This window comes from Heteronotia binoei, chromosome 4, assembly GCF_032191835.1.
Source record: "Heteronotia binoei isolate CCM8104 ecotype False Entrance Well chromosome 4, APGP_CSIRO_Hbin_v1, whole genome shotgun sequence".
Lineage (NCBI taxonomy): Eukaryota > Metazoa > Chordata > Lepidosauria > Squamata > Gekkonidae > Heteronotia > Heteronotia binoei.
Window position 1 is genome coordinate 17,014,980 of NC_083226.1, and position 17,108 is coordinate 17,032,087.

Consider the following 17,108-nt stretch of genomic DNA (forward strand, 5'->3'; position numbering starts at 1 on the left):
TTCCCAGACCGAAAGAGGTGAAGTTGCAAAGCACCCGTAACCGGGCCTTCTCCTCTATAGCTCCGAGCCTATGGAATCAACTTCCAGAGGATATGCGGGCCCTGCGGGACCTTGAACAGTTCCGCAGGGCCTGCAAGACCATCCTCTTCCGATCGGCTTTTGCTGAAGAAGAAGGAAATTGTTAAGAAAACTGCCATCATAAAAGCAAACATAGCACTAGCACTTTTATTAATTTTAAAAACTTAATCAGGATTTTAACTAAACTGTTTAAATGTAGTTTTATTCAATTTTGTATAATTAATGTATGCACTATGTTGTTAGCCGCCCTGAGCCTGCTCCAGCGGGGAGGGCGGGATACAAATAAAATTTGTTGTTGTTGTTGTTCAAATGGGCTCAGGAATAGCAAGGCTGAGTGCTGTCACGGGGGCTCTCCTTTTTCTGGGGATGGGGAGGAAGGAAGGCCTTGCCAATGGGAAAGCTACTGCTACTGTGGGGTGGTGCGTGGAAAAAGCCTGGTTTCACTCACTTTTCCTGCTCTGCTGGAAACTGACCAGCCCACCACTGGAGATCTTGAGTGCCCAGCCACTGTTCACCAAGAGTCAGAAGACTTGAGGCTGTCATGGTGCCCAATGATGCCGTGAAGGGAATGGAAGATGATGATGCCGTTGAGAAAACCCCTGAGAGCATGAAAGGAGATGTGCTAGCCCACTTGAGAGCAAGCCCACATCTAGCTGACAGCTGCCAAATTCACAGGGTTGGCTGAGAAAAGACCCCTGAGAGGTGACAGGCCTGGTGCCCAGCAAGGCTGACCTCTCCCTCTAGCTGTGAAAGAGCTTCTGAGCTCTGGAGGGACAACATCAGTGGGAGGGAGGGAAGGAATCCCCCTTGGGCTTTCAGTGGGGGGTCTCTCAGCTGTCTTTAGCAACTGCCCCTCCCTCTTTGACCCCACAATGCCCACCAGCTCTACACACACACACCTCTCCCTGGTCCTTCCTCACAATCCTTCACCTCCACAAGGTCACCGATGAGCTAGTCGCAGGAACTGGAGTCTCCACTGAAGTTCTCCTTCTGAGTGCCTGGCTGGAGGGGGAGGGGAGAGTCATGGTCATGCAGCCTTGTCCCTCTAGAAAAGGAGTGATCCCCAAATGAAGGAGGACCCATTGAGGACATCCAGCTGCCCAGGAGCCACCCAGAAAGGGCAGTCCCTGCCCACAATGACCCCAACCAGCCCCCTTGTGAATCCCCCCCCAATGTGCAGGCACAAGGCTTCTGTTTGTGTGGAGGAGTTTCCCAAGCCCCTTCCTCACCTGTAAGCTGCTGGAGGGGCAGCATCCATTCCGGGTGGGTCAATGCAGACCCTGCTGAACCAGGCCACAGGATGTCTCGCATCTGGAGCCGGGCAGGAGAGCGTCACTTCTGCTGAGGCAGGCCCACCGCTGGCCCCGAGAGGAGACTTGATGGGAACATGCATCCCCAAGGGGATCTGGGATGGTGCTTGTGGGGTCACCGATGGAGTTGCCCACACAACTTGGCTTCACAAGAGGTCACAACCACACAACCTGTGCCAGTTTGAGCTCTGTGCACTATGCCCTCCAGTTCTCAATGAGATCACGACCAAACATTAAAACCACTACAATAATTTATAATCATTGTTCAACCCATTCATTTTCTCAACGTTTATTTTTATGGCTCACTGCTGAGCAGGGAGCAGAGATAACAAGTATCTTGGGTGGAGGCAGGACTCCCACTGGGATGTGCAAAATTCTGCTGACTGCATTATATCATTTTAATATGCAAAAACTTACCTGGGACAGAGGCCTGAGATTCTCTGGTATGGCCAAACTGATTGGCAATCCACCAGTTCCCTCCTCCAATCAGCAAGCAGATCATGAGATGAACTGAGAAGTGTTAGAACATCCCTACTTGGGGGGAGGGACCATCCTCTCTGATCGGAACCCCCACTTCAGGCTGCAGAGTGAGTGGAAGGGCACACTGGGGATGGCAACATGAATGCCCATCACAAAGCACTGTAAATTACTCTGGATTGGCTCAGTGTCTTGTTCTGAAGACAAATGCGCCCAACTGGCTGAGCACTCTATCAGAAACCACCCAAAAGCGACTCAGCGGTGGGGATGGAGAGAAGGGCACAAGCTGTGGGGCTTCGGTTTCACTTCCTTCTCTCTTTCCAGCGTCTTTTGCCTCTGTGCAGCAGGGGAAAGTGAGGCTCCTCCAGATGATTAAATGACATGGAGAGACAACTAAAATCCCAGAAGGCTGAGCAAAAATGTGCATGTGTGAAAACCTCCAATGATCACCAGGAATAAAATGAGCACCAAATGGTAAGAAATAAACCATCATTACTATCAGGCTGAACGATTTGCTCTGTCTGTTTTTAGGATCGGCTGCCATGCAGTGAGCAGTGACGGCGGGTCTCCGCGAGAGGAGGAAACCAGAACTCCCATTCAGATGTGTGAGAGCACACAGATGTGGAATAATGCCAACCGTACTGTATGGATATGCAAAAACTTACCCAATAAAAAGATGTCAGCGGCTTGTGAATCACCAAACCGTTTGGTGAAGACTCACTCTGTGCTCCCAACCAGAGAGCAGAACGTGAGGCAAAATGGCAGGCGTTTGAACATTCCTACGCTGAGCTGTCCTGCCTGGCAGACTTATCACCACTGGGGGTGGCAGAGGGGATGAAAGGGTTTAGGAACGGCTACTGTGGCAGGACAGTGAGATGAAGTCCCTCTAACCCTTGGGCACACCCACTCTTACCACAGGAGGGGTCATCCATGTTGAAGACACAGGGCGGGTTGTCGAGAGGAGGGCTCCCCTTCTTCCAGTGGATGGGCCCCAGCCAGTTCATCCGGTTCTCTGAGCCCACAAAATGAGCCACCACCTGTGGGAAGAAGGGGCTGGATTCAGACCACAGACCCAGGGGGCACCTTCCTCCATGTCTGTTACAACTTCCCAGAACCCCCTCCCAATGGAGGCCCTGGCGTTCCACCTCCCACCACCTCCAGGTCCCCTACTCCCACTCAGGTCTCTCTAGTAGCTTTTTGGGGCATACCAGCCCATTCAGAGACTCAGTGGGGCTGCTTGGGGACTCTCCCCCACCTATTGTGGCAGACACCTCCCCCCCCCATACACACACCTGGAATTCTCCGCTCTCCACATCCCTCATGGCCCACAGGTCAAAATCCATCTCTCGGTCATTGTCTCCATTGAGGCTCACCGTCCCAGTGATACCTGGAGGGGTGGGGGCAGGGAGGGAGAGGCAGTTTGGTGTAGTGCAGGGGTAGGAACATTGGCTTTCCAGATGTTTTTCGCCTACAACTCCCATCAGCCCCAGCCAGCATGGCCAATGACTGGGGCTGGTGGGAGTTGTAGGCAAAAAACATCTGGAGAGCCAACGTTCCCTACCCCTGGTGTAGTGGTTAAGAGCAGTGGACTCTCATCTGGAGAACCGGGTTCGATTCTCTAGTCCTCTCCCACATGAAGCCAGCTGGGTGACCCAGGGCCAGCCATAGTTCCCTCAGAGCTCTCTCAGCCACAGGCCCGTATCTAGGATTTTTTTTCTGGAGGGGCTCCAGGGGGCGCTAATTTAATCAAAGGAGCATAAACAAGAGGAGAGGGGGGGTCAGGGGATCAGGAGTGGGTGCGTCTGGCAGATTTGGGAGAGGGCGCTGCCCCCACGGCCCCTGCCTAGTTTCGGCCCCGCCCACCCACCTCACAGGGTGCCTGTTGTGTGAAGAGGAAGGGAAGGTGATTGAAAGCCCCTTCGAGGCTCCTCCGGGTAGTGAAGGGCAGGGAATAAAACAACTCTTCTTCTTTGAGGATCCCAGCATCCGTTGTCATTCGTGACCCATGGCTGAGTTAACCTCTTGGACGGGCTCTGGGGCAGCTCCTCTCTAAAGCCAGCCCCCTTCTGCCATTCCCACCCCCTCCTGGACTGATCTGTCTCAGCCCAGGGCACCCACTTGCTGACTCCCCCCAGCCCCAGTCCCAAATTCCTGGCAACCTCCCCGTCCCCCAACCCCCGGCCACTCTTTCCCCTAAGCCAAGCCTCCAATACCCTGGAATTTCTGGCCCCTCATCTTCTCCAGGATGCGGCTGGTGTTCCGCTTGGTTCCACCTTCCTGCAGCGTCTCGTTCAGGGCCCTGAGATACAGCAGCAGCACGTCGTGGAAGCAGCCGGCCACCAGCGTCCCCTGCCACAGGGGGACAGAGAGAGGGAGAGAAACGGAATGGAACTATCTTGTTCCCTGCAGCTTCACTGGCAGCCACTGCCTTGGACCTGAAGGACAATCTAGACAGAACCCTGCTATTGGAGTCATGTGAAGTGACATGTGGTGGCCCCTGATGGCCTAAGCTCAAATATCTGGGAACCAGAGGGCCCCTGAATGGCTCCAGACCAGCAGCTACTCTTTTGCTGGGGCAGGAGTCTGAAGCTGGGGATCAAGGGTCTGTGTGGGTTTGGTGACCACCATGCCTCAAGCAAGCTTAGAACTGGCAGCCCACCAGAGATACAAGGCCTGGGATTCACCCCTCTTCAACTATTACATGGAGGAGACGCCTGGAGGGACCACGACATCCGCTTGGGTGACATATGAAGGAGGGAAGAGCAGTCCAGACCTGGCTGACAAGAGGCAAGGCTTAAAGCACACAAGGAAGGTAGAACACTTGTGTCCCTGCTGGGTGTGGGCAGTGAACGTGAGGAAACGGGGAGGGCGAAGTGGACAGCCCCGAGGCTGAACCACCCAGCACAGGGAGCACAACTGAGAAGGCATTCAGGACAGTGACTGAGAAAGCCAGGTGGGAGGAAGCCACAGGGGTTGCCCAGAAGAGAGAACTGCCAAGGAGACCACTGCAAACATCCTGCATGACCAAGGGCAAATTCTGACCTCCATCTATCAAGCCACCCCTGGTGACCCACCTGCAAAGCCAAGCCGTAGCTACCTTCCTCAACCCCAACCCTGGAGATTCTCCTGGGTCGGTTCTTCCACAAGGCCAAGGGGGAAAGTGTTTGTGGCCCCGGAAGGCTGGCTGATCTGTCTCTCCTCACTTCTCATAAAGGGCTCTTCACTCCCTCCCATAATAAGAGTGCAGAAGAAGGCATGCAAGCAGGGGCGTGTAGATTTACCACGGAGTCATTCACTGCCACACCAAAGTCTCTCTGGGCACGCAGGGTCAGCTGGCTCTGGAAACGCCGGTATTCGGGGGTTTGGGGCTCATGGGGAGTGACCACCAGCACCGTCTGCAATTAGAGGAAAAGGTCAAGGGAGCTCCAGCTGGCTGGGACTCAGCTCCCAAGTCTCCCTTTCCTTTCTTCTTTCCTTCCTTCCCTCCCCGCAGCAGAGTCCTGGACTTACCTGGAAGGCCTCTCGGAGGACTCCTGTATCTTGGCTCTCCGTGCTCTGCCAGGGCTTCTTGGCCTCATGATGCCCCTCAGCTCTCATGCTTTCCCCCCAAATGTCCAGGTAGATGAAGACGTAGTCACCGCTGGTCATGTTCTGAGCCTGCAGCTCGTGCATGATCTCCTGCAACATCTTGAGGGTCCCAGAAATGTGGACCACTAAGGAGAACCCCCCCCCCCCAGAGGCGTGTGTATAAGACACAAGCAAGGAGCAGAGGGCAGGCAGTGAGGGGCAATGAGCATGAAGCGCAAGGCTTGACTTAGGATGCTCTGCATTATCTGGCTCTTTGGCTCCTTGTCACATGAGCATTGTGTTGCAGTCCCCCCTCCGCAGTGCTGGCAGCAGGGTGCCCACCAGTGTCCTCCTCACCCGCGTCAATCAAGGAGGACATTTTCCCAGACTGCACTTTAAAACTCATGGACCGAGCAATTCATGGCGCCACGGTGGATGGATTCTCATCACTTTTACGTGGATGGATTCCTCTAATTGCACGGTGGATGGATTCTCATCACCTTTTGCCTAGGGTGTTTGGAGGGAAACCAAATTGCCCCCCCCCCCGGTGATTGATATCACCCGGGAGGAGAGCCATTCGCCATCCTCATACCCTGCCAACCTCCTCCGTGGCACCCTCTCTGTCCTGTCGCCTGCACCCATCCAACCTCCACGGGCCCCAGCAAGACTCTGAGCACTGCAGAGGCCCACACACTGCCCGACTGCTGTCACTCCACCTCTGCCTCCGCGGAGCGACAGTAGCTGGATGGCTATATCCACTGATGTCCACAAACTGCACAAAGAAAAACACGTATCCAGTTCTGTGGTCAGCATCATGGTGAAAAAGCATTGTGTTGCAGTCCCCCCTCCGCAGTGCTGGCAGCAGGGTGCCCACCAGTATCCTCCTCACCCACGTTAATCAACGAGGACATTTTCCCAGACGGCACTTTAAAGCTCATGGACTGAGCAATTCATGGCGCCACGGTGGATGGATTCTCATCTTTTACGTGGACTCCACTCGGTGGTGACCCACCTGTAGGCAAATTAGGCACTTGCCTGGGGTGCGGGGGCGGGGGGACCGAATTACCCTCCCCCCACACCGGTGATTAATATCACCCGGGAGGAGAGCCATTCGCCATCCCCTTACCCTGCCAACCTCCTCCGTGGCACCCTCTCTGTCCTGTCGCCTGCACCCTTCCAACCTCCACGGGCCCCAGAAAGACTCTGAGCACTGCAGAGGCCCACACACTGTCCGACTGCTGTCACTCCACCTCTGCCTCCGCGGAGCGACAGCAGCTGGATGGCGTGCAGCCTCTGTGGGCTCAGAACGCTGCCTGGCCGTCGCATGGCACACCCTCCCCACCCCCCTATGCGGCACACGCCCTCGGTGGGGGGGGCAGAAGGGTGTGGGTGGTGGGACTGTGAGGGTGCTGCGGAGGGGGGTGGCTTGGTGGGGCCCCTGACTCTACTGAAATTCACTGCAAAGGTCTATATCTCAAAGTCTATACATGAGATAATAAAGATCCAACACTTCCTGACACCACCATCGAGCCAAAAAATTTGAATCAAGGTAGAAATCTTGACGTTTCTTCATGATTTTTACATCAGACCCCGTAATACACACAAAAAGTGTACAGAATCCACTGATGTCCACAAACTGCAGAAAGGAAAACACGTATCCAGTTCTGTGGTCAGCATCATGGTGAAAAAACATGGATTCAGGGGATGGATCTTCATGAATTCATACTCTTTTTACACAAGTCCTGCTCACAAGTCACCCCGGACACACTTACAATCCTAATACTGAGTACACCTGATTGTTCTTTGTAAGTGTGCTGAGCAAGTCTTGTGTTACACTTAATGGATCCATAGCTGAACGTGTGGTACAAACTCTAGGTTTATCTAGTACTAGTTCCACAAATCTTCCTTAAGAAATGGATGTATGCCTGTACAATGGGCTGGACACACATTTATACAACAGAGATGTACAGGGCTACTGAAACAACAGAGTACCTCGGTTGTACCACAACTTGCCGTGAACAAAACCATCAAAATCACGGATCCAGCATTTCATAGCGCTGCCATGGTATAAAAAAGTGGGTGCCCTTTTGGTGTTCTTATTTCACTCGGACTCCATCCCAGTCCAAATTCTGAACACATATCACACTCTTGTCAATGAACTTCATCACAAAAACCACATATTTCATGCTGCTTTGGTGGTACAAAAATTCATTAAAAATATGGATCCTTCTATAGCTTTATAATTTGTGTATGCATCCTACCAAGCTCCGCCTTTAATAAAAAGGTTGGATTCCTAGAGAAGGTTCTGGGAATCCAAGGTTCAAACCCGCTCCCCCCACACCACAGAAGCTCGTTGGGAGACCTTGGCCCAGTCCCACACTCTCAGCCTAGCCTCCTTCACAGGGTTGTTGTGAGACATAAAATGGGTGACGGAAGAAACAGGTCAGATGCTTGAGGTCCTCACTGGGGGCAAAGAGGTGGTATCAATAAAGTAAATTGTTGGAATCTTTTATCATCTGCTACCAAAATGTTAGGAAATACATGCTAAATTCAGAGGTTTGGAGTGGCAGTAATTGGAGTCGAGGCTTAAGCTTAACAAAAGAAATAAAGTTTACTAGAAAACATCAGGATAGGGTACTTGGGATAAAACAGAAAACAATCTAGCTTACCAGCTAGTTCTATCTACGTCTTATCTACATGGCTACTTCTTTGTCTTCACTGTTCTTCTCCCCAAAAAGCATTTCGCCAGGAAGAAGAGCAATAAACCTTGCATACAAGATCAAAGCATTTCACACCTAACATCCTCTCTGACCAATGTTGTGTTCTCAACTTTCGCGGGCAAAGTAAGAACCATCCCACAATTGAGTTTAGGTCACAATACATCACTTCCTCTATCAGGTAAACAAACAGTTAACTATATAATAGCTGGAATGTGCACAACTTGTATTCCAACAAACCCCTTCTCAAGTTATGCATCATTTCAGTCATTAGCAATTTCAATCAAGTTCATACTTTCACGTAGTCGTTCAAACTTCAGTCTGTCGAGCGGCTTCGTCATGATGTCTGCGATCATTTCTTCAGTAGGGCAGTACTGTAATTCAATCAGTCCTTCTTTAATCATCTCTTGCACAAGTAAACACTTGATGACAATATGTTTGTTGTCTAGTTTTATATTCTCAGTTTTGCATATGCTTATATATGCTTGGCTGTCTTCATACATGAGTACTGGTTTAGGTTCCTCTATTCCAAATTCCTTAAGAAGAAAAATAATCCATTCCAGTTCATTGCATGCCCTTTGAGCAGACACACATTCAGCTTCAGCAGTAGATTGAGCTACAATCTTTTGTTTCTTAGTGTTCCAGTCAATCACACTATCTCCATAGAAGAATACATTTCCACTTGTAGATTTTCCATCTCCTTCATTTCTCCCAAAGTTGGCGTCCATGTAGACTACTAGTCTTGGGTTGTCACATGCTGAAATTAGTAATTTGTAATCAGCAGTTTTAAACAGGTATCTTGCCAGTCTCTTTATGGCATTCCAATCATGATAATACGGTGAACTTGTCTTTCTACTCAAGATTCCAACTGCAGTAGAAATATCTGGTCTCGAGATTCTGCTTAAGTACAGTAGTTTTCCAATTGCTTCTCTATATTCACGATTGTTCTCAAGCAATTTTCCTTCTTTCAAAGTTAAGTATGCTGGATCAAGTGGTGTACTAATGTTTCCATGTTTCTTTATTCCCATGGATTCAATAAAGTCCATAATTTTGTGTTTTTGGTTCAGCACAAAACTTCCATCTTCAGCTCTTTCAATTTGTATTCCAAGGTAATGCTTTATGTCTCCCAGTTGTTTGACTTCCACATCTTTATTTAGCTCATCAGCAATTTCTTTGATGTCGTCCTTGTTGTAGCAACATAAAATCAGATCGTCAACGTAAGTCAATATGTACTGGTATTGTCCATTTTTGAGTCTTGTAAACAAACAGGGTTCCGATTTCCCTTGTTGAAATCCTTGCTTCTTTAGTAGTTCTGTCAGCTTATCTGACCAACCTCTTGCGGCTTGTTTTAATCCATAAATTCCTTTTTGAAGTTTACACACAAGTTTTTCCTTTCCAACTTCTTCAAATCCTTCAGGTTGTTCCATGTAGATTTCCTCTGTTAAGTCACCATTGAGGAAAGCTGTTTTAATGTCCACGTGTTCAACTTGCATGCCTTTGGAGGCTGCAATTGTTAGAAGTATTCTGAACGCAACTTGACTTATGACAGGTGCAAAAGTCTCTGTATAGTCAATTCCTTGTTCTTGCTTGTATCCTTTTGCTACTAACCGTGCTTTGTATCGATCCACACTTCCATCAGGATTGTATTTTACTTTGAGTATCCATTTACATCCAATAGCTGTTCTTTCAGGAGGTAAGTTTGCAAGTGTCCAAGCTTGCTTGTCATGTAAAGACTTCATTTCATCATTCATTGCATCCATCCATTTCTTTCTTTCTGGATCGGGTAGCTGATTTATTTCTTTCCAAGTTGAGGGTTCTTTGACAGGTTGTATTGTTGCACAAATTCCAAGTCTTGGTGGTGGTATGCCTTTGTTACTCCTTGCTGACTTTCTCACAGTAACTGTGGTTGTCTCTGCTTCTTTTGGACTCCCTGCTTCCCCTTCTGATTCAGTGCCTTTTTGTGAAGGTGGACCTGCCTGTTCACAGGTGGTCTCTGCAGGTTGCCAAATAGCAAGTTCACTGAAGGTAACATCCTCTATAGGATTCTGTACTGTGGATTCAGCTTGCATAGGAGTTTGCAAAACACTGTTGCCATCTATATATACAACATTGCATTCTTTGACAGTACGTGTATCAGGATCTAGGATTCTGTATCCTCTTCCACCATTGGCATAGCCTACAAGTATACCAAGTTCTGCTCTGGGGTCTAGTTTTCCCCTTTTCTCCTTAGGTACAAACGCGTAAGCTTTGCAACCAAAAGGTCTTAGATGTTTTAATCCAGGTCGTTTGCCACACCAAATTTCAAATGGCGATTTATTAGTCACTTTGGATGGAATTCTGTTGTGCAGGTAAACTGCAGTATTTACAGCTTCACCCCACATATGATCTGGCAGTCCAGATTGCATTAGCATTGATCTGGCCATTTCCATAATTGTTCGGTTCAGTCTCTCAGCTGCACCATTCTGCTGTGGTGAGTAGGGTGTAGTAGTTTTATGTTGAATGCCTTGTTGTTCCATAAACCTTTGGAACTCACTGCTACTGTATTCAGTTCCATTGTCTGTGAACAATACTTCTGGAACTTTGCCAAATTTATTTCTCACAGCAGCAATATAGGATTTAAATTTGTCAAAAACTTGATCTTTGCTTTTAATTAAGTAGACATAGACATATCTTGACTTAGCTTCCATAAATGTCAAAAAGTACTTGCTTGCACCAGCCGATTCTTTGATTGGCTCTGCAATATCTGAGAATACCATCTCTAGAAAATTTTCATTGTGTACAGTATTTTTGCCTGTGTTCCTTGGGGCGGTACCTTTAGCCTTTAAACATATATCACAACCAGATTGCATTTGATCACAATCAATAACATCAATATTACATTCTTTCAACAATTTTTGCACACTTTGCACACTGCGGTGTCCCATAGTTATGTGCCATTTAAGAAGACATGATTTATGCTTACATACAGATTGCATTGTATTATACACTGGCCCAATAACATTTGTTACATCAGAAATATTTTCAGCATCATTTTGCATATCATCATCATCAACAAGTTTTAGGTAATGAAGACCATCAACTACATCAAGCATAAGTTCAGTTCCAGATTCAGGATCAACAATACTTCCATTTTCTTTTCTGAGTACAACCTCATGATCTCTTCTGATAATTCTCTTTGTTGAAACTAGGTTGCTGACTGCCTCAGGGGCATATGCACACTCTGTTAGTGTAACCTTTTTAATTTCTTGACTTTCATCCATAACATTTAAGATCACAGTCCCACTTCCTTTAACTTTCAGAATTTGTCCATTGGCTTGCCCTAATTTAGGACAGTTGTCCTCATCCAATTCCACAAAAGATTTCTTATCTTTACAAACATGAAAATAAGTTCCAGAATCTATCATCCAATGATTCTCAAGATTTGCATTTGATTCAGTAATTGTATATGTGGGATTCCTTTTAGACACATTCTCAGTCTTTGTTGCTGGCTTTGAAGACTTAAAACCACGTTTTTGTTGGTTGCTATTCATCATTTGCCCATTGGGTGTCGCTGCTCCAGTAGAAGCATTATGATTTTGTTTTAATTTCTTTCTGCAAGAATATTGATAATGTCCTCGAAATCCACAAAAATGACATATAATTTCATTTTTCCCAGGATGCACTCTAAGTACAGACATCTTATTCTCAGTTTCAAAAAGTTCTCTCCTTCTGGCCTCATCTTTCAAGTATTCCAAAACATAGTCAAGTTCCTGTTTCTCTCTCATCCTCAACAAGGATGCAGTGCCTTTATAGCTTTTGGGAAGAGAATTAAATAAAGCTGCAATAATTTCTTCATCTTCCACTGTGGTTCCAATTCTCTTAAGCTCTGAAACCACCTCCATCATCTTATTCAGATGAGTAGCCATTGAATCTGTTTCATTCATCTTAAAACTGTGCAGTTTCTCTCTGAGAAATATTTTCTGAGTCATAGAAGGCATAGATGATTGCTTTTCTAGGTATTTAAACATTTCTGCCGCTGTACTACAGTCCAAGACTCGAATATTGTCCTGTTCTGGTATGGCACTCAGAATTAATAATTTTGCACGATTATCTTTAATATCAAAATCTGGGATTTCATCCTTATTTTCATTGAAAACTGCCTCATAGCAATTTTTCTCCCGAAGGAGCAGTTTCATTTTCATTGACCAGAATCTAAAATTGCTTTCATTTAAGCATGGAATTTTCACATTAATGACATCATTACTCACAGAACGTTGCATTGCGTTTCCTTGGGCGTCGTTCCTTGCAAGAGCTGATGTTGAGGGATTTTCCCCTTCTCTGTCGGACATCCTCGAATTTCAGGCTTTAGCAGGAGAGCAGGAGAAATGCAGCGTTGAGGAATTCTGTGTTTCCAGGTTCCACTTTGAAATGCAGATCCTCGCTCAGCGGCCTCGAGCAATTTAACCAAGGCTCCCGGTAAGTGGGTCCTTTGTTGCTTTGTTCGTTCCGTTAGCGAAAAATACAGCCTTTCAAGCAGCTTCTGGTCACTTTAAAATACTTTTTCACTCTCTGCCTGTTTGCCTTCAAAAAATCACTTTCCAATATGCCAAGCTCCAATATTTAGCAGTTTGATGGAACCAACCAATCTCTCTGGCTACCATTTGTTGGAATCTTTTATCATCTGCTACCAAAATGTTAGGAAATACATGCTAAATTCAGAGGTTTGGAGTGGCAGTAATTGGAGTCGAGGCTTAAGCTTAACAAAAGAAATAAAGTTTACTAGAAAACATCAGGATAGGGTACTTGGGATAAAACAGAAAAAAAACATCTAGCTTACCAGCTAGTTCTATCTACGTCTTATCTACATGGCTACTTCTTTGTCTTCACTGTTCTTCTCCCCAAAAAGCATTTCGCCAGGAAGAAGAGCAATAAACCTTGCATACAAGATCAAAGCATTTCACACCTAACATCCTCTCTGACCAATGTTGTGTTCTCAACTTTCGCGGGCAAAGTAAGAACCATCCCACAATTGAGTTTAGGTCACAATACATCACTTCCTCTATCAGGTAAACAAACAGTTAACTATATAATGGCTGGAATGTGCACAACTTGTATTCCAACATAAATAAAATCAAGTCGTTCCCTAAAAGGGAGAGGGGCTTGAATTGTTCCCTAAGGCCACTGCAATTGTTTTTTAATGTTTCCCCATAATTATTTCTATGAAAACCCCCCAGTGAGCTACCATGAGGTGAGCAAGAAAAACCTCATGAAGCCAAGAAGCCTCCAGAGCACTGGGCAAGTCCACACCACAGTTGCCGTTAAATCACAAAATAGCTGTTTACCAGGTCTAAAAAAAATTGGGAAAATAACACAGAAAATACTGGAATACATTCAGAGGCAACGGACCTATGTGGATTTGTGAGTGAAAATTATGTCCATTCTAGGCTAAATATGCAGCATGGAAGACCCATCCTGGGATGAGTGTTCATTGATGCAGCTCATATGTACTTGGAGACCTTTTCTTGGTCTGATTTGAATTTATCGCCCACCGATCTCATTCAGAGAGCCACATCCAGAAATTACAAGAGAAAGGAAAACCCTTCCTGTTTTCTTCTCTTTAAAAGTTCTTTATAATTATTCGGGTTTTTTGTCAACCTTTACCAAATCCCCTTTTCTCTCATCTCAGCAGAAAACTAAACTTGGCAAGGGAAATTCCAGACTGGACCTCTTGCCTTAAAACAAAACAAAAAGAAGCGTTAGATCTGTGATGTTCCTCACAAACAAGGGCTTTCAATCCAACATGGGCCGTGTGTTGGTTGAGGACGCACCCTAGATGGCACATCCCTTGTGCCACCTCAGAAGGTGAGGAGTCTGGGTGTGATACTGGATGCCACCTTTTCTACGGAGGCCCAGCTCACAGCTGTCGCACGATCTGCCTTTTACAATCTTCGGCAGGCCAAACAACTAGCGCCTTTCCTGGTTCCTCGGGACATTGCTACAGTGATCCATGCAACAGTCACTTCCGGGTTGGACTACTGTAACTCACTCTACGCAGGCTTGCCCTTGAGACTGACCCGGAAACTCCAGTTGGTGCAGAATGCAGCCGCACGATTGCTGACTGAAACGCCTGTACGGGCGAGCGGTCAGCCGATGCTTCGCAGTCTGCACTGGCTAACAATCGAGTTCCGGGTCCACTTCAAGGTGCTAGTACTGACCTTTAAAGCCTTGCGCAGCCTGGGACCGGCATACCTAAGGGACCGCCTCTTCCCATAGGAGCCCTGGAGGTCATTACGATCAGCCTCTCCACATCTTCTGACTCTCCCTGGCCCAAAGGACGTTCACCTCACCTCGACCAGGGCTAGGGCTTTTTCGGCCCTGGCCCCGACCTGGTGGAATCAGCTCCCTGCGGAGGTTCAGGCCCTCCCCTAAGAGCCTAAGTATAATGAGCTATTATGACCATATTCTGAACATAACATAATGATCTATGTCAGCGACCGGGCTCCATTCAGAGTGGCTTCAATGGAAGCCCCAGAGCAGCCTGCTGAGATGACCCCTTTCTTGCTCTCTCAACCACCCCTCCCCTGGGGGATTCCAGTTTATGGGTCAGGAGGGGGGAGGAATCTGGGGCATCCACCTGCCCTACTTTTGAAGAAGATGATGATGAGTTTTGACCCCACCCTTCATTACCCAAATAAGTCTCCGAGCTGCTTACAACCTCCCTTCCCCTCCCCATAACAGATATCCCCTGTGTGAGGTGGGTGGGGCTGAGAGAGCTCTGACAGAAACTGCTCTTGAGCAGAACAGCTCGGAGAGAGTGATGACTGACCCAAGGTCACTCCAGCAGTTGCATGGAGTCAGAGTGGGAAATCAAACCGGCTTCTCTCAGATAAGAGTCCGCACACTTCACCACATTAAACTGGCTCTTATCTGGCCCACGCATCAGGCAGAGCTGGTCTCCTACAGTCACTGCAAGAAGTACACCAGCTTTTTCTTAAGTGTGGGAGGAGGGAGGCCTGGGGGAGGGGCTCCCTTCCCAGAAGACACTGACTGCCCCCTTCTGTTCAATGTGCATTTCTAGGCCACTGCCTTCTCGCCCTCCACAACATGCCTCCCTCACCCACGGCCTTCCCTCCTCTCTCGAAGATTGGGGGAGGAACTGTCAGGGTCCCCCCTCCGAAAAAGAGGGGCCAGAAGTCTCCAGAGGGAAATGAAGATGATATTGGATTTATATCCTGCCCTTTTCTCTCAATCTCAGAGCAGCCACAATCTCTCCCCCCCCTCCACAACAGACACCCTGTGCGGTGGGTGGGGCTGAGAGGGCTCTCACAGCAGCTGCCCTTTCAAGGACAGAGGCTCAGAGCGGCTCACAATCTCCTTTACCTTCCTTTCCCACAACAGACACCCTGTGAGGTGGGTGGGGCTGAGAGGGCTCTCACAGCAGCTGCCCTTTCAGGGACAACTTCTAAGAGAGCTATGGCTGACCCAAGGCCATTCCAGCAGGTGCCAGTGGAGGAGTGGGGATCAAACCCGGTTCTCCCAGATAAGAGTGGGCAGGCTCAACCACTGCACCAAACTGGCCCCGAAGGAGAAACTCAGGGGTGCCCCTCATGAACTTTTGGACGTTTAAAAAAAATCTTGTTTCCGCCAAGAGGTCCCGGAACTCCGTTCAGCCGCGTTTCCCCGCAGAAGCAAAGCCCTGGATCGGTGCCCCAGAGGGCGGGGGGCAGGGGCCGCTCCCAGGGCGGGAGAGGCGGCTCCGGATGGGCGGGCGGGGGGGTGGGCTGGCTCACCTCGCCCGTTTTCCTGGATGAACCGGACCGTCTCCTCGGGCTGCCCATATCGGTGGGAGTCGGCGATCCAGACGTCCGCTCCGAATCTCATGAAGAAGGGGGAATGGTATTGCCAGTAAAAGACCTTCTCAGCGTACACAAGGACGGCGCGGGAGGTCCAGTTGAAGCGCTGAAGCAGCCTGGGCACGACGGCGGGGAGGGCGGGCCCCAGGGGACCGGCGTACACCACCGTGCTGCCGGGATCTGCGCTGCTTCTTCCATAGGCCCCGGCTCGAAGGAGCGGCAGCTGCCAATGCTGGGCGAAGCGCCCCACTAAGTAGCCTGGGTGGTCGCAGCCCGCCCCCAGCAGCACGTCCGGGTCGTGGGAGCACTTCAGATCCGCGGCCTCCCACTGGGCCACTTCGGGGTCGCAGTCGCCATCCGGGTCCTCGGTGGAGGCGAAGGCGGTGCGGAGGGCGAGGCCTGGGGGGCGCAGCTGGGACTCCAGGGCCAGGCTCAGGGCGGGTTGGACGCGCGGCCAGGCCCAGGGGTAGCGCAGGTTGCGCCCCGGCAGCAGCACCCCCAGCCTCACCTCCCCCGACGGGGCGGCGCTGGCCTGGGCGGAGGCGGCGGAGGGCACCCCCAGCAGGGCTGGCGGCAGCAGCAGCAGCAGGAGGAGCGGCGGTGGCGCCGCCATGGACGGGGCGGGCGAGGAGCTCTGGGCGGCAGCAGAAGGCAGAGAGAGCCCGTCTGGGGGGCGGCCGCGCTGCGCTCCCTCGGAAAAGGCGCCCCTGCACGGCCCTCCCTCCAGAGGCCTGCTCAGGGGCGGGGGGAAGTCGGGGGTGGCCGCCCCTCTGCGCCCTCCCGCGCACAGCTCTCCTGGCCGCAGGGCGCAGGAACCAGGCGGGAGCTAGAGCTGAAGGCCGCTCGCCCCGCTGCGATGCCAGGGATTGCCAGTGGGCCCTCCTGAGCCCCCCTGATTGCCCCAAAGAAACCACCATCATGGGCAGCTCCGCGCCTGGCGGTGATCCAGCTCTTCTAGATCAGGGGTGGCCAGTGGTAGCTCTCCAGATGTTTTTTGCCTACAACTCCCATCAGCCCCAGCCAGCATGGCCAATGGGAGTTCTGGGCAAAAAAACATCTGGAGAGCTACCGTTGGCCACCCCTGTTCTAGATGAATCCCCCCCTCCCTGGTTAGGAAAGGAGCATCA

The 17,108-nt window shown here is 49.6% G+C and overlaps 1 protein-coding gene across 1 annotated transcript; it reads right to left on the minus strand.

The window, feature by feature from the left end:
• Positions 1 to 589: 589 nt before the first annotated feature.
• Positions 590 to 16,594, minus strand: LOC132569880 (atrial natriuretic peptide receptor 2-like). The gene is made up of 7 exons (XM_060236311.1): positions 15,919 to 16,594; positions 5,376 to 5,578; positions 5,147 to 5,260; positions 4,079 to 4,214; positions 3,158 to 3,252; positions 2,757 to 2,902; positions 590 to 677 (listed from the first exon to the last, which is right to left on the minus strand). Exons 1-7 carry the CDS (start codon positions 16,592 to 16,594, stop codon positions 590 to 592), a joined length of 1,458 nt encoding a protein of 485 aa, XP_060092294.1.
• Positions 16,595 to 17,108: the final 514 nt, after the last annotated feature.